At 46.1% G+C, this 21661-nt stretch overlaps 1 protein-coding gene and 1 long non-coding RNA gene across 2 annotated transcripts in view; both read right to left on the minus strand.

Annotated features, from left to right (window-relative positions):
- Positions 1-3884: 3884 nt before the first annotated feature.
- On the minus strand, positions 3885-5317 carry LOC139083446 (uncharacterized). Its single transcript, XM_070619717.1, has 2 exons — positions 5297-5317; positions 3885-4508 (listed from the first exon to the last, which is right to left on the minus strand). The coding sequence occupies exons 1-2, from the start codon at positions 5315-5317 to the stop codon at positions 3885-3887; spliced, it is 645 nt and encodes a 214-aa protein (XP_070475818.1).
- A 4252-nt stretch (positions 5318-9569) lies between these two features.
- LOC139083415 (uncharacterized) overlaps positions 9570-21661 on the minus strand; it is a 112519-nt gene continuing 100427 nt past the window's right edge. Inside the window, exon 3 of the long non-coding RNA XR_011540119.1 lies at positions 9570-12899. This is a non-coding gene — a long non-coding RNA (uncharacterized lncRNA). The remainder of the gene's footprint in view (positions 12900-21661) is intronic.

The following is a 21661-nucleotide window of genomic DNA, read 5'->3' on the forward strand; positions in this document are numbered from 1 at the left end:
AAAGATAGGAAGGAATAGGAAGTGTAAATGGCTGGAGACAGGGTCTCAGTCGAGTCCTACGGCATTGCCTGGAGGGCGGACTTCCAGCTGAAGGACGGGCATTTATTAAGCTGCGTCCAGCCAAACCTCAGCTCTGTCTCAGACTCCATCTAAGTGAAGGAATTCACTAAAGGTCATTTCTTTATTAGAGGATCCCTGATATGGATTTCATGTCCTGCCTCTTCTAGAACCTTCAGTGTGTCTCCTTCTGTCAGCTTTGAGTCATCACTTTCTTCCTTTTTAAGTTTCTTAAACACTCATTTTTGGGGTCAATTCCTGTAAATTGAGGCTGAGCTGAGTTGACACAATCAAAGGGAGTTAAAAGTTATGAGCTAAGCATGATTTATTTATTGCTTCTTGCCAAAAAGAACCTGGGTGGTCTATGACTGAAAACACCCCATTTCAAATAAATTGATAAAATCAAAATAGAAAACCAGAAAAGAAAAAATGGAAACTTGAAATAAGGCAACCCTAAGAGTTAACAGAATTACCGAGACCAAGCTTCAGATTTGCCTCTGAGTTTCTTAGCACCCAAGGTAAAGAGAGAAAAACCCTAAGTGACATCGATCTTGCTGTTGAAAAATGCAAAGAATGCTTGTTTTCAATTGAAACTAAATTATAAAAGAAATTTACTATGTGGAGTATCATAAAGGGCATTGAGGGATGTAAGAGGCAGGGTCCTAACAGTACTTTTATGGAACAGAAAAGGTGATATCAGAGCCCTGTTGCTTGTAATAACCTCCCATAAAAACCAAGACTTGAATGATGGTGAGTCTTTGCAGGCTACACTAATTCAGTATTGGGGGTTCACCTGGAACACTAAATAACATATCCACAGGGCAGCCTTCCCCATATATCACTTCACTCAGCTGGGATCTTGATAAGAAGCAAATAATTTAAAATTAAGATTTACTCTCTCTGGCAAGAGCCCCAAGTGTTGGTATTACTTTGGGATCATAGAATACAGATTCACAGGGTTTGGAAAACAATTGAGCAAATGCATCACGTCGAGGTCCAGCAAGATCAATTTGCCCAGAATAGAGTTGCAGGAGCCCAGGAAAGCCAGTGGTAAACTGGGAGGCCCTGGCCAACTGGAGAGGAAGTGGGAAGGACAGGAAGAGACAGAGCATGCCATTTTTGCAGGGCTCAATGGCCAGCTGGATGTGGGCAGTGAGGAAAGGGAAGGAGTCTCGTGTGATTGCCAGATTTCTGGATTGGACAAATGCATAGTGGCATCCTTGATGGGAAGAGGTAATACAGGAAAGATGGCAAACATGAAGTCCGCTCCAGACCTGCTGAGTCCGGTGTGCCAATGGAAATTCCAGTAGAGATGTCTTGTAGACTTTTGTATATGTATCTAGCTAAGAAGGGAGAAGTCGCCCAGAGATACAGGACACTGGTGCTTCTCAAGGATCTTCATCTTCAGAGTTTGGTCACTCATTCATTCGTTTATTCAACTAATATTTATTGAGAGCCAAATACTGTTAGACCCTGGGCATATCAAACAGACACAGTCTCCGCCCACATGAAGCTTACAGGTAGACAGACAAAAAGCAAACAAGCAACAAAATAACGTATAATTTCAACTTGAAACATGATACAAAGGAAATAAACAGTGCTGCAAAGAGTATAGAAAGTCTTAGGAGAAGGGCTCTCTGAGGTTGCCTTTAAGCTGAAACCTAAAGGATAAGGTGAAACCATCCACACTGAGGACAGGGAAGTGCCCGTGGGAAGACCTGAAAAGAAAGCCAAGAAGGTGTGAAGGGCAAGGTGCCCAAGATAAACCTGGAGAAGGAGGCAGAGGCTGGGTCAGCCAGGTCTGGTAGACCATGGTACAAAAAAGTTCGAACCTTTTTAAGAATGGCAGTGATAGGATCCAATTTATGGTTTTAAAAACCATCTTGTGTATTTTTCCAGGTGAGGGGGAGAAGCTGGGGGAGGCAGGCAAGGAGAGACGGGAGGGAGGCAGAAGAAGCACGGAGAAACCAGTGAACAAGGCTATTGCAGCAATCCTGGTGAAAGATACAGCTTGGACCAGGGGAGGACAGAGAAGATAGAATTGGGAAGTTTTCAGATATATGTTGGAGGTAGAATGATTAGGATTTGGTGATGGATTGGGTGTGAGGAGTAAAGAAGACAGATAAAAAAAAAATGACTGCTGGGTTTCTGCCTTGATCAGCTAGGTACTTGGCGGAATTCCTTATTCTGATGAGAAGACTGGAGAGAAACATTTTGTAGATGTGAGATCAGGAGTTCAGTTTGGATGGGTGGAGTTTGAAATGCCAGAGAAGCTATTAAGCAGATAGAAGTGTAGGACTGAGCTCAGGGGAGATATCTGCTCTGGGGACAGAAATTTGGAACTATCAACATATAGATGAAATTAAAATCCATAGGAATGTACATCACCTTGGGACAGAAGAAAGAGAAGAGAAGACCATGGGAAATTTCAGCCCTAGGGCTGAGAAAAAGAGGAAGGGATGCCAACCAAGACTGGGTATATTTAATTAAGAATATGAACTCTTGAGACAGCTGGTTAGGGTAAAGGATTTATTGTAACACCATGGTAGAATTTTCCTGTAGAAACACCCTTTCAACATTCTTCTGCTTTGCGCTGGTATATTTTTATTTCATGTCACCTGCCCCGTACAAGCTATAGGGATATTTGTTAATCCAGTTTTCTGTTGGATAAAAGAAAGAAACAGCTCTCTCCTCTCCCATGTTATGTCTCTAAATTTGTCAAATGGAAAAAGAAAATCTGAAAAAAAGAAAAGCGGAAGGCTTCTAATATTAGAAATGAGCGTGCAGTTTAATTTTGAATATTTAAGAATTATCATTTCATGAACATTGTTAACATGTTCCCTTTTTAATTTTAATGGCCGTTTGCTACAGTACAATGCATTTGACAACTTTGTTAAGGTATGCTTGCTGCCGCCCATCAACCATTTTTCATTAAATAAAGATGTTCTGAAGCAAAAACCAAGACGAGCAACTGCCTTCAGGAGCAGAGAAAGGAACTCAGCTTTAAATTCCATGTAAAATAAAATAGTGACAAGGACATACTGCTTCCAATCAAAAGGAGCAAAGCAATTTCTGTTGTGTAGTCTGTGTTCCCATTTCTCAGAATTAAGAGGTAGATGGATGAGAGGGAAGAGGAAATTTGGTTCAAATTTGGAATTAAGAAAAAAGACAACCTGGTAGCCAGCGGCAGCTTATTGGGCTCGATCACTATAATACGACAAACCGACCAGCCTTCCCTGCAGCTCCCCGAGGACATAGCTCTGAGCTCTGACTCAGCGAGGGAGAGCAGGGTCTCCAGAAACGCCTATTGAGCTGGAACAATACGGATGATATTTTTCCAAGTGTCCTCATTACCTATTTCATTATCTCCCTCCCTTCCATTGGTCCATCTTTGTGCTTTGCTGCTCAAAATTTTTCTATGAAATATTTCCTCCATCTCAAAACTGTTCCTAACCACTAAATCTTAGGAATTCCAAGCTACCTTCGGTTCTACCTGCAGCATGGAGAACATTCAAACACAACGCTGGGGGGCAGGGGGGAAGCGTCGAAACGGCGTCGTCTAAGACCCCTTCCTATCCTCCCATCGTGCGCATCTTGCCGGGTGGGGTGGGGTGCCCCCTCTAACATTACACGCACGCGCACGCCCTCTCTGATTCAACTCTCACTCCTAGGTCGACAAATCCTTTCACAGGTCCCTGTGAACAGAGGTGACCCGCAGGTTTCCGCGAGGACCCCCCAGAAAGAGTCTGGGAGCCGAGCAGGCTGCCGTCCTCTGCAGGGCACCCAGCCCCCGTCCGAGCTGCACGCCGGGCGCCGTGTCACCCATGTCAGCACAGCCGGAGGACAGTGAGCAGCAAACCCCCTGGCCCCGGGCCCCCAACCCAGCCTCCTCCCCGCCGAGGGCAGAGCCAGAAGTCGCCCGGACTCCTCCCCGGCTCCCCGGCCGGGTCGCCGCAGAGAAAGGGCCGATTCGGGAGGCGGCGGAGGCGCGCACGCTTCCGGCCGAGAGTGGCAGCAAGGCGGGAGGCTGAGCGCTTCCCATTGGCTGGCGGGCCGACGCCGCGCGGCCCAGGGGGCGGGGCCTGGGGTGGGCGGGGCCGTGGGCTTCGCGCACTTAGCCGCCAGAGAGGGCAGGGCGGGGCGACGGCCGCTCCCTCCCGGGATGCCTGGGGCTTCGGAGGGTTTTCCCTGCGAGAAGGCGCGGCCGGCCGGCCAGCCAGCGAGCGGCTCTTGCTGTGCTGTGGGTTACCCAGCAGCTCATCCCCGCCCCGAGTCCCTTCCACGACCGTGCCCGCCGCCGCGGGCGGGCTGCGCCGGCGCGGGGTGGGACGCAGTGCTCCGCCTCCCGCACCGCCTCCCCGGCGCTCCGGCCCCGCCCACACGGGGGCCGGGCCCGCGCCCGGCAGGCGTCCTGCGGCCCCGGCGCGACCCCTCCGCACCCGGCGCCGGGTCTCCCGCCGGTCCCCTCACCCCGTCACTCCTCCCGCCGCTGCTGCGCACGGGCACACTCCGCCTCTCAGGCACTCACCCCGGCCTCCTCTCACACACTCAGCCCTGCCATCTCTCACACACCCCTGCCCCCTCTCACACACTCAGCCCTGCCATCTCTCACACACTCACACTGGCCTCCTCTCACACACTCAGCCCTGCCCCCTCTCACACACTCACACTGGCCTCCTCTCACACACTCAGCCCTGCCCCCTCTCACACACTCACACTGGCCTCCTCTCACACACTCAGCCCTGCCCGCTCTCACACACTCACACTGGCCTCCTCTCACACACTCAGCCCTGCCATCTCTCACACACTTAGCCCTGCCTCCTCTCACACACTCACCCCAGCCTCCTCTCACACTCACCCCTGCCTCCTCTCACACACCCCTGCCCCCTCTCACACACTCACCCCGGCCTCCTCTCACATACTCACCCCGGCCTCACACACTCAGCCCTGCCTCCTCTCACACACTCAGCCCTGCCTCCTCTCACACACCCCTGCCTCCTCTCACATACTCAGCCCTGCCTTCTCTCACACACTCACACTGCCCTCCTCTCACACACCCCTGCCTCCTCTCACACACTCACACTGGCCTCCTCTCACACACTCACACTGGCCTCCTCTCACACACCCTTGCCTCCTCACACACTCAGCCCTGCCTCCTCTCACACTCAGCCCTGCCTTCTCTCACACACCCCTGCCTCCTCTCGCACACTCACCCCTGCCTGCTCCCTCACACACTCACCGCAGCCTGTCTCACACTCATTGCTCACTCTCCTTCCTCTGGCACACTCGCTGCGCGTTCCTCACACACCTTGGCTGGTGCCCCCTGACACACCGCCTCCCTCCCCACCTGGCAGGCTCACGCCTTCCGCACCGGCCGGGGCGGCCACGTGGCCCCAAGCTGGCCTGGAGCCTCCCGCCGCCCTCCCCGCAGGCGGCCGGTGGACGGGGCTCGGCGCTGCAGCCCGCCCTGCTCGCTCAGCCTCGGCCCGGCCGCCGAGCCCGCCCCACGTGCCCCGCCCCAGGTGTCTCCGTCCCGTCGCGCCTTCCATGGGGGCGGGGACGGCCGTCCGTCCGACCAGGCGGAGCCAGCCGGCGCAGAAGACGAGTCCCGATCCTCCGTCTTCTCCGGGACCTCCGCGCGTGCAGGCCGGCTAGCCTGGGCTCCAGCGGGCTTGTCGCGTGCACGCTTGCACGACGAATGAATGGCGTGTCCAGGGCAAAGCGGGTCCCTGCTCCCGGAGGGGCGTCTTGCCGCGTGCGCACAGGAGGAGGAGCGGGGGCGCCCGGGGCCGCCGCTGTCAGGACGCCGACCCAGCTCGCGGGGTCCCCCGCCCCGTCACCCCAAAGGCCGGGCCCCTGACCCCGGTGGCTGGTGAGCTCGAGGGGCCGCGGCGCAGAGCGGGCCCCGTGCCAGCGCAGGCGCGTGTGCGCACACGGCGCCCCTTTCACGCAGCCCTGCTCTCTCGCACGACCTCTCCCTCCTGGTGTGCACAGTCGTGCTCGCATTAGTGCCACGAAGAAGAGAGGCCCCACACCTATCTGTTTGGCGTGCTTCAGCCAGAGAAACAAAGAAACAGCAAGAAAACCTGAGGACCAGGAGCTGAAACAAATACTTTTCTCCAAGTTGTAAGGAGCCCGAGGGAGACGTGGCTGAGCGCCCTGCGCAGCACCTCTGCCCGTCCCTGCCTCTCCCGCGGGCCCCCCCGGGCTGCCGCTGCTCCGGCACACCCACACACCCACGGCGGGGAAGAAGAAGGAAGGGACGGTGCCAGCTCGCCTGTCTTTTCACGAGGACAGCAGACATTTTCCCACGACGCCCCACTTCTCTATTACCTTTATAATGTCGAGGGAGGAGGAAACAAACGAGGAAGAGGAAGAAACGAAGAACAGGGGGGCAGCCAAACAGAAAGCCAACTCCTGGATGCTGGAGGTGGATGGAGGGTGCCTTGTAGACGCAGCTCGGCTGCAACCCCTGATCGAGAGAATGGAAAGGCCGCAGCGTGTGGGAATCCCTGGGGGTGTGGGATCGGCTGTGATGGGTGGAGAGAGGAGCCACAGCCGAGGTGTAGGGGTGGGAGGAGAGAGGAAACTGTGCCTGAAGAAAGCAGCCACCTTTGCTAGAGATGACGCTCACTGAGGCTGAGGATGGGGGTGCCAGCCTCAGGAGTCAGACCCAGATGGGAGTGGCCAGGGAGCAGGAGCAACAGGGCAGCGGTGCCCACGCCTGTTTTCTTCCCAACCTTCTTGGAGTAGCTGTGCAGGCTGCAGGTAGCATAGGAGAGGACGTAAAGGTTAAGGCTCTGGAGGTAAACTGCCTGGGTTCAAACCCTTCCTTTAGCACTTACTGGCCAGCTGCCGAGGCAACTTACTTAACCCTTGGGGTTTTTCAGTTTCTTCATTGTCTCTATCACAGGGATGTAGTGAGGACTGAATGCAAAACTACGTCAAGCTGTCAGAACAGTGCCTGCAATAGGGGAAATGTCCAGTGATGTTTGCTCTTATTATTACTAAATTGGGTTCTCAATAAATATTTGTTGACTTACTCTTAAAGGGATCGGTGGTATTAGCTGAAGCAAAAGTGGTTGTTCCAAACAAGGGCTGGAATATGTTTAAGTCCGCTGAGACAGAAGGACCATAAAAAGTCAACCCACAAAAACAGAAGCTACATCTGAGGTGATCTGGTCACCTGTAAGTCCTTCTGCAGTTGTCTCCAGGTGATGTGGATGAGACACGCAAGGCAGCAGCATCTCACTGGAGGAGAGGTTGAAGACATTGGTCCCAGGAGAGAAAATCTGTAAAGGTGGGGCACTTACCCTTGACTCAAGCCATACAACTTTTAAACATCACTTGAAAAACTATATAAACCTAGATTTACTCCTTACTAAGTCACCTCTAAACAAGAAAATAAATAAACTCTATGGCCTTTGCAAATGAAGACTTTAAAACGAAAATTGAACAATTACTATAAACAGTTGCTTTTTTTCCACAGAGCCATGACCAATATAGACAGAGAAAATTGGCCATTTTCCCTTCATACCCTTTTGTGAGAGACAAGAAATATCCCCCATGAATGAATACTTTCTAACCAGAGGCTGGTGTGAGTGTTCCAAGGGCTTTGTACCTCCACAATGGCAGGATCTTCTCATCTTCAAGCTCCGTGTTGATAGTGCGGTCTCCAAAGCAGATGTTCTTAAGGTTGTTAACGGGTGTTCTTAGAGAACTCTAGCTCGTGACATTCACCATCCAAGTGAGAATTTGAACCAGGGGAGAGGGCTTACTTCTCAGGTTGCTGCCATGTTATGTGTTATCCCATGTACTTTTGAGCTGCCATACATCCAGCCAACTGATACCCATCTAGGCATAAGAGACTTTATTTTTCAAATACCTGTCATTCTGCATAGGAATTCCCGGTTGGGAGATATCAGAATTTGTGCTACTTTCTGGAAGCACCACAGTTGACTGAAGATGAAAAGTAAATTAAAATGTGAGGTTCTGGGACTTCATGGAGTCTGGAATGAGTATCAGTCTTGAATCTAAAGGTTTAACTTACTTCCCTCTCACCTTATTAGCCGAATGGGCATTTGAGTCATTCTAGAGTTTTGAGAACTCCTCCTATTTCTAACCCCTAGGTAAGTGATAAGTTTTATCCTGGATCATAATTACAACTTATTTGTGGAAATGTGTGGAGACAAAAGAAATAAAAGGTATATAGTCAAAACCAAAATCGAATCATCGGTTTCCACAGGACTTTGAAGATAGACAAGGTGCACTGTGCAAATAAATGCACCTCCCTCCTTGCAGTCCAGTCTGGGGGAAATCCCTTACCAGTGCATCTCAAGCCTCGTCCCCTGGAACTCTTGGGTTCTGTGAAATGTTTATCAGGCACAGGGGAGAGGAAGTGCCTGACAAGCACACTCTTGCAATGACCTTGGTAGGAATGACTGCTTTTGTTAGCCCTGAAGCTACATAGATTGAATAATTTTAACAAAAAGTAGCTTAGCTTCACTTAAGCTAAAACAACAAAGGAAAAAACCTATCTAACAAGATTCTGGTGACACACGGTATCAGAAAAATTCCAACTTATCAAGAGTTGAACATATTCTCCTGTTGGATTGTAGACTGAAATTTTCTGAAATCGGGTCACAGGACTCAGGATTGTTGATGCCTCAGCAAACATGAGTTCTCCTCTATTCCTAGGGCACCTTCTGGGATTAGCCGGTCCCAAACGCCTAAATGATGCCATTGAGATCCTTTCTTATGGAAAACGACACTGGGATGAGCCAGGCTGGTCTTGGCACCATATCTGTTTCCTGACTCCCTCTTTCCCCTTCTCTCTCTTATCACTTAGGAGGCCTGGCAGTCTCACATTCTCTGTGTTCCTGCAGAAGCTTTTCTCGGTCGTGTTGTCCCAAGAATTCTGTCATCACTCTTTCAGTAACCAGTGCAGGAGAACCCAACATGAGTGAGAGGGATGTATGGTGGCATAGCGACTGGGAAACAAAACAACCCTCAGCGGTCCCCCTAACGTCTAAGATGCACTGTCATGCTTCTCTGGGAAAGCTGGTAGGCATGGAACTTCCATTGCCACAAGATTCGATGCTCCCTTGACATCTACACTGCCCATCTTTGGGGGTGGTGTCACGGCCCCTGTGATTTAGATATGGAAAGCTTCATTTATTTCTGAACTCTCCATGTTTTTTGTAGTTGCTTGAGTCTACTCAGCATCTAGATTCCCAGAGACCAATGGGCCTCTTCTCCCCTGATGCGTGGGCAGCCCTTTCTTCATTGGGGACCCTAATCCCTACCTTCTCGCACAGGCAAACATCTCACTTTCGGTGCTTGTGGAAAACAGGAGGTATTTGTCTTTATGTAAAATATGTTAGGTGTCTGAAACTCCAATGGATTTTGAGACTCTGCCATCCTTGGGGTTGGCGGGGGGGGCGGGCAGTGCTGCACTGTGAAATCATGTTTTGAATCCTTAAGTTAAGAATTTTAATGAGAAACAACTCTTGTTTTCTGAATTTGTACCACAATTTTATTTTGAAAAATGACTTTTTGCTAAAACTGGCCATTTTTGACCAGGGTGAGGGAAAGAGAGGCTGTTTCAAGAGTCTGAGCAGAATTGAAAAATAAGGGAACACTCTTAAGAGAAAGGACGTGCTCTCTAGAGAAGAAACAGGAGAACTTGCAGCCATCCCGCTAGGCCCGTGTTTCCCGGCTCTGCAGCGCTCCTGTAAATTTGTAAATTTGCCAGGGTGGCAGGGACACATGACTCTTAGCTGGGAGACCTGCCAGCTATCAGAAGCCCCTAACTCTCAAGAGGGAGAAGAGGGCAGGTGCCCAGAGACCACCCTGGGTTCTATTTATTTCGGGGGATACTTGCTGGTACTGATAGCAAATCTCCCCAGACAGTTGCAGTCCACAGTGGAATGTCTTGTTGAGAATTCCACCAAGTCTCCAGTATCAGACCTAGCACCTTATAAAATAAATCCTTACACTATAACAAAGGCAAGTTCAGCCTTCCCTCACTGGCCCTGTATGTCACCTGATCTTTCAGGTTCTTCTGTGCCTGAATCCATCTCACCAGAAACCCCTTGTTTATTCTCAGTAGGCAGAAACCCATAATTCTTACTCTTTTTATTGATTCTCCCTCTGTTCAAAAATCCGCCTTCATTCCTCTTCGTTTCTGGTTACCTCATTGTCCCTCGGCCTCCAAAGAATCATCTCACACCCGCAAGCCAGACAGATTAATGTCCCTATTTCCCAAGGTGTATGTTTGGTCTGACTCCAGCTGACCACTGGGATTTTGAGCCATGACCCTATCCTGAGGGGAAACTTCCCTTTTTTTCAAGTCTAAATTTATGCATATTCCTGAACTTCAGACTAAGCCTGAAAAAAAAATCCATCTAACTTCCCAAACATTTCTGAGAGGAAACTTAACACTCTCTTATCATACACAAGCCTCCCTTGAACCTTTGAACCCTGGAAGGGAGTACAGGCCCTCTTAGAAATTTGGAATGATTTACTTTGCATTATTAGGGAATTTTAAATCAATATCTCTCAATCTGGGTGATTCAACCACTGGGTTTACTGAACTCAGGGATAGAGAAGATGAGCCGGCCTCCGCCACCCACTGTCTCACCCACTGAACTCTCCGCCTAGGATCTGCTGTAACAGGAACTCAGAGGAGCAAACTGTCCGGCAGTGGTGGCTTAGGGAAATAGGGACAGCAAGAAGTGTTTTGTCCTCTTGAGGAAAGGAGGGGGGATGAGAAACAGTTCTGGAATAGCCTACTAGCATAACTTTTATTTTAGAGATGCAGCTCCATCTGTCCTAGTTTTGGTGGCTTATTTCTCCACAGTTTTTGAAGAAGCAGTCAGGGTCATGTGCTACTTGCTTACAAAAACAGTTACTGTTGGTCACTGTAGTTTTTAAGGATTCCGGATAGCTTTCAGAGAAAAAGTTGTTACCATTTGTTTTGTTGACACTTATGATGCTGCAGGATCACACTCATGTCGTGACATTCACCACGTTCATGACTTTTATTCAAAGAAACACCAGAAATGAACAGTAGCAATATGTCCACATAGGGAGAATTCACCATCAAAATACCGAGGGCAGTGCCTGCCACATGCCCTTGTTCTCCCCTCCTGTCCTTTCTCTCTCCCTCCCTCCTTTCCTTTCTCTTACCCCAGCGAACCAGAGGAAGCTATTCATCTGTCTAAAAGCCTCTACATGTAAAATTAAAAAATATTTAGTCCTTGGCAAATCCTTGTGACGTTTGCAAGTATCGTCCATTTACAGTCATACCTACACATTCGTGCACGTTGCGATGAGCCCATCAGTGTCCTAAACCGTGATGGGACAATGTTCAGATGCTTTAATTAGATGGCAAGTTCTAGGTTTGGTCTGGTTTCTTTATATTGTTGACTGGGTAGTTTTGGGTGCAGCAGTGAAAGCAATGTAGTGACTAGAAATTCTGGTCCTGATGGTAGACGGCTAAGAAAGGGAGCTTTAGGGGACCAGAAGAGGCAAGAACAGAATAGTCCGAATCTTCCTTTCTCCAGTCCCCTGAGCTAAGTGATACAGGGGATTGTGGTATGCGTGCTCCTCCGAGGATGGGTACTAAGCATCAGCATGTCCCCAACTACCTCCACGTTTGGGAGAGAAGAGGTCTTTTACAAGACTAGTGTTGACATCGATGTTGTCAATTAATGTAGTCACAGTGAATTATTCATCAAATTTATGTCTGCCCATAGCTTTGCCTTAAATTCAAGCAACCTGTTAGGTCTTCCTTGCGTCTATTTAATAAAGTAGCCATGTCATCTCATAAAAACCCATAGAGTTTTGAAACCATACATTCAAGGGTAACATCAGAGTGAAGGAGAGATGAAGCATACGAAATTTTTTCTAATACACTAGAGGATGTGAAAAACCAAACTGAGCAGGTGTCGAGTCTTCTTGTTTCCAAATGAACCTTCCATTTCACAGCAGGTTGTACTCCCAAGATGGCTGCAGTGAGCTCTCACATCACACATACACCTCTTACAAGGCTGACACTACTCCGACAGAGAAGTACAGTTTGTGTCCACCTCTCTCCAATCTGAGAGAGCCCATAACTATGGGAGAAGTGACACTGTGTGACTTCTAAGCCTAGGCCATAAAAAGGATCCAGCTTCTACCAGGTTCTCTGGAGACACTTGCTCTTGGAACCCTGCCACCATGCTATGAAGAAGCCAAGCAGCCACAGAGAGAGGCCACATGGAGGTGTTCTAGCTGACACCCCACCTGTGGTCCCACCTGTCAGCTGGCATCCATTACCAGTCATGCGTGTGGGTGAGCCTCAGACACTCCAGTGCCGGGAGTCATCCTCAGCATTTGAGCCATCTGAGCTCATGCTTCATGGAGCTGTTCTTGCTGAGTAGCTGCCCAAGTCGCAGGTGTGTGAGTGAATAAAAAAGACCGTCTTTGTTTGAAGCCACGAAGTTTGGGTGTTTCCTTATGCACCAACAGATGGCTCCAACCCTGAACTTTGTCCTGTTACTGGGAATTTGCTGTTGGTCCTATAAAGATCACACATATAAATATTCACATATAGTGGAACCATCTAAGCCAGGATCTTGAGTTCCTAAGATTTAGCCCAAGGTAAAAGGGAAAGTTTCAAATGAGTACCATGGACTAAGAAGAAGCGTGAGAGCAAGCGCAGCTATCATTAATAATGCAGCAATGGTTACCGTTCCCGGGCACCTGTGATTCACCATCCACTGGACTAGAGCAGAGATGAATTGAGGAGTGCTTCTTGACAGAGATAGTTGGTTTCAAAAGATCCAAAAAAGAGGAACCTGAAAAAAGAAGGACAGATAAGCTAGCAGAAGGCGACATGAGCTAAGTCACGAACTTGGGATGAATCTGGTCTTTATACCACAGAATTTCAGAATCTCAAGCTTACATGAGGCCAATTAGACTTGGTCTAATTCCCTGCTCGGTCGAATCCCTGAGTCCCATCTGCAATGTACCTGAAAAGTTATCATCTAGTTGCTGTTTAAACATCTTTAACACCAGGGAGAGCCCTTTCAGCTTCCTGAGGGAGTTAGCTGTTAGACACTTCTTCCTTAGGTTAAGCTAAAATCGTCTCCCTGCAACTTTATCCTTGGTCCTATTGTGAAGGTGCATCTTTTGCAGGAGGTTTGTCTCTAAAGTCAACATGAGGCAATAATTTCTTATGGCCAAACTTGGTCTTGAAATGGCCTCAGGAAAGCACCCCAATAGTCATCACCTATGATTTCTCAGCCAGCATTCCCTCCAGTGTTGGAATTGATCACTGTTTCTTGGTGGAAGACCAGAGCCGGTAGTTGGCTTGCATATGGGAGATATACAGATAAAAAACATGTATTTTTCAAGGCTAAAGTCACACTCAGACTGGGGAGATGCTTATGCTCCGAGAGGCAAAATCGTCCTGAGATGGGAGGTTCACACTTCTTGTCTCGTGCTCATTTGGGGACACACGTTCATTAAGTGGAATAGCTGGAGGAGCCAGCCACACTATTTAGATTGTATTATTCCTTTAAAAATATGATAATTGCCCAGCTCAAATAGCTGAATTGGTGTCCGTTAAACACATATATGACATGTCACTGTAGGCCTGTCTTCCAAGGCCACATAAGGCAAGTCTAATATCTTTTCCATGAAAGCCACTGACAACAGGTAGTAGAGCTCTCAGGACTGCGCCACGCGAAATGTCATAAGGCCTTCAAAGGCGTCTCATAGAATGTGATTTGGAGCCCCTCACTCTCTTGTATTTCTCCTCCGAACAGATCTGAACATGTGTCCATAAGTGTAGATCCAAGAACTGATCAGACTGTCCACCTGTGATCAGGTCAGCACAGAATGGAGACAGACACATGCATCCTTCCAAATGCTGACTTCTCTTACTCCAGCCAAAAACTGCGTTTGGGTTTTTGGCAACCATGTCCCATTGTCAAATCACGGTTACCCAAATCCTAGGTGGTTTTTTAAAATTATGAGATATTTAAACAGATACAAAATGAAATAGCAGACACCCACGAACTCATCACTGAGATCAGCAGATGTTGGCTTATTTACCTCTTTCTTTTTATGGTTTTATTTGCCCATATTTATTTGCCCAGGTCTCCCACGTACTGTGTTTCTGCACCCATACAAACACACTGTCAAGAGTTACTGATTCAACAATTACCTTATGAATCCATACTGTGTCCTCTGTGGGGTCTTAATTTCGCTGTTCAAATGTGTTAAGTATTATCTCAGCCTCACATTATTCACAAATTCTATCAGGGGTCCTTCATACACAACATTTGCTACGACAATGCACAGGGTAGGGCTGACAGCAGAGTCCTGTGACCCACCGCTAACGACAGCCTTCGAGACTAGTTAAAGCATTAGTGCATTTCTATGACCTCCTACCTTCGTTTATGCTGTTCCTTCTGCCTGGAATGGCTTCTTACCTCCTTCCTCCGTCTGTCTAACTTGCCTTAATTAACCCTTTGAGGCCGAGTGTCCCTGCTCCAGAGACCCGCTCCTCACTGGTCCCTGCTAAGCCAGGTGCCCCACCTTCGCACATTTCTCTGTCATAGCACCTGTGCTCTTTCATAATCACTGTCTCCTTGTCCCCCTTCCCCTCCCATCCTTAAGTCCTTTCATGGCAAAACATCCTCATATCTATCTTTCTATTCTTAACCTTTATCAGTGTGCCAGAACTTAAAAACTGACAGTGTATATTAGGTGTTCAAAAATGCTTGTCAAATAAACATGTAAGAATAAAACAATTTAGTAAAATCTCCCTTCCTTTCATCACAGGAATACTTTCCACAATGCTTGTAATAGATCATTGCTTCTAACCACAGAAATTTGCTACCCCACAGCACAACCCACTCCTTATTTGAATGGTTCTGGACTTTGAAAGTCTTTTCTTATATTAAGCCTTAAGTCAGTTTCCTGTACCAATACTATAAGCTCTCATTATAAGTAAGTTGAGTCTCTTTTCTGAATGTCAAGGATTCTTTTACGGCACTCACTTGGGTAACTAAATAGTTATTAATGAATATGTTTCTTCAGCAGAGCTGAAGAAATTTATTTCAGTGCTCAGAATTGAGGCACTTTTTGAGGCATCCCATTAAGAATTTCTACCCTGAATTCTTTCCAGAAGCTAATTGGGGCTGTGAAGACCACAGAGCACAGGTGTTCCATGTTCTATACGGCTCACATTCCTATATAAACACACCGCTGCTTTCTCGAGCATCGCAGGCTCCTGGGTGGTCTTAGGGCTGCCTTCAAAGGGAAGCAAGTTGGAAATTCCTCTCTTTGCTAATCATTGGAGGACCTGGTTAGCATACAACCAGACTGTATTCTGGAACCTCTATTTCTTGAGTCCTTGAGTTCACACCTGAGGAGAAACCGAAGCGACTAAACCTGGCCCCAAACTTGACTGAGTAGCCGGAGTGTGGTAGGGAAAAGAAAGCCAGGAGAAATGGGCAGGTCTGTGCTGAGTTCAGCGCTTTCCTGTATGTTCTTGATTGTCACTGTTACTTAGCAAAGTGGAAGCAATTGACGTTTTTCCCTGGAAATACGGAAGCAAAACATTTCCTTAAAACTTAGGCTTTTGTCCCACAAGTTACAGATTTTTCTAAATGGTGATCAGTTGGCAACATTTTCTAACAGAACATTCCTGATTCTCTCAGTTTAGGATGTCAGTGCTTCTTGCGTGCCAGGCACTGTACAGAGCTTCACAGACCTTACCTAATTAACCCTTGTAACTATCCTGAAAAAGAAATATTGTTATCCCCATGTTATAGATGAGGCACTGAAGCCTCGAGAAAATTAAGAAATATGTCCAGTGTTTCAGAATTACTGAGTTACAGAAACAATTAAAATCCAGATGGTTCTGACTCCAAGGCCCGTGTGCTCTGCACCAGGCCACACTGCCCCTCACTTTCACAATCAGCTTCGCTCTGTGACATTCTGTGTGGGATGGAGCTCTGTCTTCACTTCCTGATCCCATGTTCCGGGATCACCCCTTTTATCTGCATGTGGTTGGGTACCATCCTCTTAGGACAGAGCTATGACATTTCATTTCATAATTTCATTTTAAAATAATGTCACCCTTAAGAAGATCCAGGATATGTGAAGATGATTCCATGAATGTCTGCCAGCTTCTCCCTCTTACCTCAACTTTGGGTTGACAAGAGGGGAGCGGTGGGAGGGCGGTCTTTACTCAGTAGGGCCCAACAGAAGTATTTAGTAAGAAGACCAATTTATTTTAGAATCTCGAGTCCTCTGCACTGAGCAGCCAGGGATAGCTTTTGTTAGTGTTCATCATGAGTATTTTACTCACCTTAGTTGGGCTTTTTTTTTTCATCCATCTCCATGCTTCATAGCAAATTATTTAGACGAGGGCTTGATCAAATCTGACCCACTGCCCGTTTTTGTAAACAGAGTTTTAATGGAACACAGCCACGCTCACTCATTTACATACTGACTGTGGCTGTTTTCGCATTACAAAGGCAGAGGGAAGTAGCTGCAACAGAGACTGTGTGGCCCACAAAACCTAAGAGATTTCCTTTCTGGCCCTTTACAGAAATGGTTTGCTGACCTCTGCTTTAGGCGCAACAAAAATGTATGGAAGTTGCAGTCCAGCAATGAATCTCTGTGTCTAGACTGGAATGTGGAGGAATTTGGACTTGGATGGCTGGACAAGAACATCTTTAAAGGCTCTTCCAACCCTCCTGTTCAAGGATTTAAAAATCCAGCATTATATATATAGATTTTTTCTCATACATAAAGTATATGAGGTAGGACCAAGATAGCAGATGTGGACTTGGAGTACAATGGCTATGTTAAAAACAGGCATTTCTGTTTTGTTAATTCTTACTATGCTGATGCTCAAATATAGAAAACTATGTTTCCAGCACATTAGTTAAATCTTGAATAGTCTCTGAAGACAGTTGAGGCTGGACACATGGAAGTGAGCCATGTCTGATTATACTGACATAAAAAAGTATTTGAGAGAAATAGATCTACATAATTGTACCATTTTGCTTGTCAGTGTTTGTAAAATATTATTCATCTCTTCAATGAAAACCCCCTCCAGTCATGGAAGCTCGTAATTATGTGAACATTTTATTAATTTATTTATTGACCATCAACCTTCTGCACACTGCTGTGTGAAACGATGGGGGAAACATGGTCTGCCCTGGAGGACCGTGTTGCTCTGTTCTTGGACTCTGTTCCCATGCCTCAGGACCTGTTATCATATTTTGGTTACTTTTTAAGGTCTTTCCAAATAATTAGGATGCATGTCTGAAAAATCACGTATAATATCAGAGGTCTAAATCCTTGGGACCTAATGCCACTTAGCTTCCTTTTTGCATCCGTGGGAATTTTGGCTGCATTTTAATTAGAAAACCCATCTTTTGAAATTACAGTGTTTTGAAGCCTCCTGTATTCTCTGTAGATCTTTATTTGGCTCGCTAGTTAGTCAGCCTGTCTTTTAACTTGGGCCAAACTTTCTCTGAATACAAGAAGGATGTCAAAAGTAGATGTTTACAGACACCTGATCCCTGATGTATTGCTTAAAATCATCATGCACAAATATTTTTAAAATATTAACTTGGTATGTTTTCAAGCATCTATGCTAGGAAATATGAAGACTGAACTCAATTTTTTCCCTATTGAATTTAAAATCAAAGTAGACATGTTAATAAAACAATAGAAGGTGTAAAAATATCTGTAGGGTTTAGAATGATTTGCACGGGAAGAAAAATATTTTATGATTTGAAAATTGGAAAGAGGTCTTATCTTGGAAGGAAAATAGACATCATGCCAGAGGAGAAAAGATTTCTTTCACACGTGGAGCTTGGGAATGGATTCCGGGCACGACTCCACAGGAGGCCAGAGCTGCCTGCCCAATCACACTGGTGCAGTGCTGTTGGGAACTCTTTGAGAGGATGCTTTGTAATTGTTCTCAGTTCAGCCAATATAGGAATAGTTTGTCTTCCGAGTCAGTAAAGACCAGAATTTTCATCACCTATTTTTTTAGTATTTCATCTCTTTTCTTCATCTGTAAGAGTCTAATAAAATATTTTATGTCAGGTACTTAAAAAGTATCGATGAATGACTTCCCTATCTTTTTTTTTTTTTTTAAGATTTTATTTTTTTTCCTTTTTCTCCCCAAAGCCCCCCGGTACATAGTTGTGTATTCTTCGTTGTGGGTTCTTCTAGTTGTGGCATGTGGGACGCTGCCTCAGCGTGGTCTGATGAGCAGTGCCATGTCCGCGCCCAGAATTCGAACCAACGAAACACTGGGCCGCCTGCAGCGGAGCGCGCGAACTTAACCACTCGGCCACGGGGCCAGCCCCAATGATTTCCCTATCTTAATGAGCTCATCAGTATGTTTACTGAGAATCACACACCCCCCACCCCACGAAAAACTACATAAACTTAGAATTACAGGCAAGAAAATGTGTGAGTTCTAGAGTTGTTTAAAAGAGAACTTATGGAAAGATTCTAGATGAATCCATTACAGTTTATTTAACGTAATAACAATTTGTCAATAAATCAATTGGCCCAATGACCAGTTTGCCCATTAATGATTCATAATTTTTTTGAACAAGTAACAAAGTAACAGGAATTTGTGTTCCAGTCAGACTGCTCAATATGCAGCTTACTGTGGAGTGAGGCGATTTTTTGAGTTTTAAAAAATTCTGGTATCAGGCATGCCACCAATCTAAATGATTTTTAAAAATGCTATGGTGAGTTTTGATCTTCCAATATATTTTCAACCAAGTTTAAGGCTTTTCCTACTTCTCATAATTTACAAATTTTCTTTCTTGACAAGGAGAGAAAGGAGCTGGAGTACAAGCAATTCACTGGGAATGCTTTCTACACGTGATAGTGAGTTCATGGGTTCACAAAGTGAGAGTGTGAAGAGGACCAATGGTTTTGAGCTTGGGATTTTTTCAAGCAATTATGCTAATAACTACAAAACAACACACTCTTGGTGAATCAATAATATTGAAAAATTGGTCTTTCGGCAAATTGGTTCTTGGATGAACTGGTAGTCAATGACTCACTATTTGGCTAATTTTCTACACGCTGGTCTACTCTTTACAAGACCACCTTCCCTCTCCCAGGAGAGACCCACTGCGTGGATTGCCAAAAACAGTCTCATTTAGAAGCAGGTGGATGAAGCTTCTGCCATATTTTCCAGCCCTATAGCTTTATAATAGTAAATTGTTGCATACCACGTAAAGGAAAAAAAATCTCTTAAAGTGTCTTTTTGGAGAATGTGAAGGACCTTTTTAGTTATTGAACATTTCAATGTGATAGCATTAAAAATAAGGTTTCATTTTAATCACCAAAATGGCTCTGTCATAACTCCTAGTAGAGGTATGGACTAGGAGGTAAAAGAGAGGAAAACTTGACTACATACAACAGGAGGGGAGAGAGAAGAAGAGCATACCTAGAAAAACGGGTAAAAACACTTACGGCTGCAAGGGACAGAGGAAATGTGCCTGAGGAAATAAAATGGCACTGGACCGTTAGAGTTTGATGCGTGCTTGTGTACTTGGGTTCATATCTTAGTATGAGGCGAAGAAAGCTATGTGTATAAAGCTGGAAGGTCCACCTTCCCCAAATATTCAACCTTCCTAAAATATTCAGCAGCAAATAGCTGGTAATAGATACGAGCATTTCCCAGGCTCGCTTTGTTGACCCCACCCTGCCCATATACCTTAGCAATTGAAATGGGGCTCCAAGGACTGTAAGGCAGGACATGAAGTCTGACATTCCAATGACATTGGACAGACTCCATTCCACTAATGTTTTCAGTGGTGACAGCCAGAGATGGATGGCAAGAGGGTACTAGAATTGACTATCTGAATAATGAAAAGTACTAGAGGTCACTGCCAAAATATTGATCCACATTCTTTTCTGTTAATAGAAATCCTGGTATCCGTGGAAGAAAAGTCTGTAGAAAAAACTCAAATATTGCTGTACCAGGTCTCCCTTTGCAACTTGTGCAAAGTGTCCAGGGTTTTAAATGGAGCTTTCTGTTCTTTAAATATGAAAGTGTTAGCTTTGTCATTCCAGCTAGCAGGGCACAGCCCAGATTTCTCGCCAGCCTGTCCTCTCGACACAAAGGCCCTCAACTCGAAACCCTTAGAAGTTCTTCTGGCTGTGAGTCTTTATCTTTTGGTTTCTTTTTTCTTTTGCTGCCTCTCGTTTTCACTGCATTGAATTCACACCCTTCTTTGCTGAGAAAGGAGCTGCGTCAGCCATAGGGGGTCAGGAGAAGATTTTTTCGTCTCCATGATTTAGGTAGCAACACAGACATCTGGCAGCAAGAAGTATAGAAAACTTCTTTATCCTTTTTTTTCCCTTTTTTTAAGGGAACCATTACTTCAGGTAGAGGGTATCAGCTAACATATTTCTGCAGGCACTGGGCTCTTTCAAGACCTCCATTGGTGAGCAAACCAAATATTTAAAAGGACAGTCCCATAAACAAAAGCTTGGTCTGCATTCACAAACCATTTTCGGTAAGATCTCTTTCCACTCAAGACTCTGACCATCTGCTTGCCATCTTATATTTTTAATATTACTCTGTCAAATATATGCTCTGTCAACGCAGGTAAAGGAATACTTGAAAAATCTGAACATACACAAATCAGTGGGTCTAGATGACGTGAATCCTGAAGTCTGGAGGGAATTAGCTAATGCAACCTTGCAAATAAGTACCCCAAACAGGGCAGCTTCATGACAATATTTTATCAAACCGCCCTCCTTTCAGGAAGTACACAGGTAGTAAAATAAATACAATCAACCTTCTCTTAGACTGTCCTGGCACAAATTGTTCCCTTGGACAAGTTACCATTTACAAGGCCGCACAGATGAGCTCACTCTACCACTGAAAGAGAAAAGAAAAAAAAAGGTAGCATATCACCAAGAAAGGGTAAAAAACAAAAAAAAAGATGTGCAGAATGGTATTTTTCTAAAAATTATAGAGGAAATCTGTAATTTATTGTCTACTAAGGGTGGCTTTTCAAGATCTAGAAAAGGATAAACCTCATGTGATGTAGCTGAAGGTTCTAGGGAGACAGCTCAGGACTGTACGCCAGAATGACCCTGATTCTGTCCCCAGTTGTCATCTGGTTGTGCAACCATAACCACGGTCTCACACAGACAGAAGCTAGGAATCTGGCTATCTCTTCATTGGATATTGTGGTAAACTAAAAATGGCTTCAAATTCTTTGACCCTCCTCCCACTGAGAGGGGGCTCTATTTCCCTTCCCCTTGGATCTGGGCTGGCCTGCAACTGCTATGACCAACAGAGTACGGTAGAAGCAATGCTGTGGCGGTTCCGGGCCTAGCCTCTAAGAGGACTGACAATTTCCACCCTGGCCTCTTGAAAATGAGACTCCATGTAACAAGTTGAACTACTCTAAGACTGCCACATTGTGTGGAAGCCCAGTGCTCTTGACTCACAGAACCATGAGCTTAATAAAATGGTGGTTGTTTCACACCACTGACTCAGGGTGGTTTATTACAGAGCAAGAGATAGAACGAGCAGCTC

The sequence above is a fragment of the Equus przewalskii genome, chromosome 5, assembly GCF_037783145.1.
Source record: "Equus przewalskii isolate Varuska chromosome 5, EquPr2, whole genome shotgun sequence".
NCBI classification, from domain to species: Eukaryota; Metazoa; Chordata; class Mammalia; order Perissodactyla; family Equidae; genus Equus; species Equus przewalskii.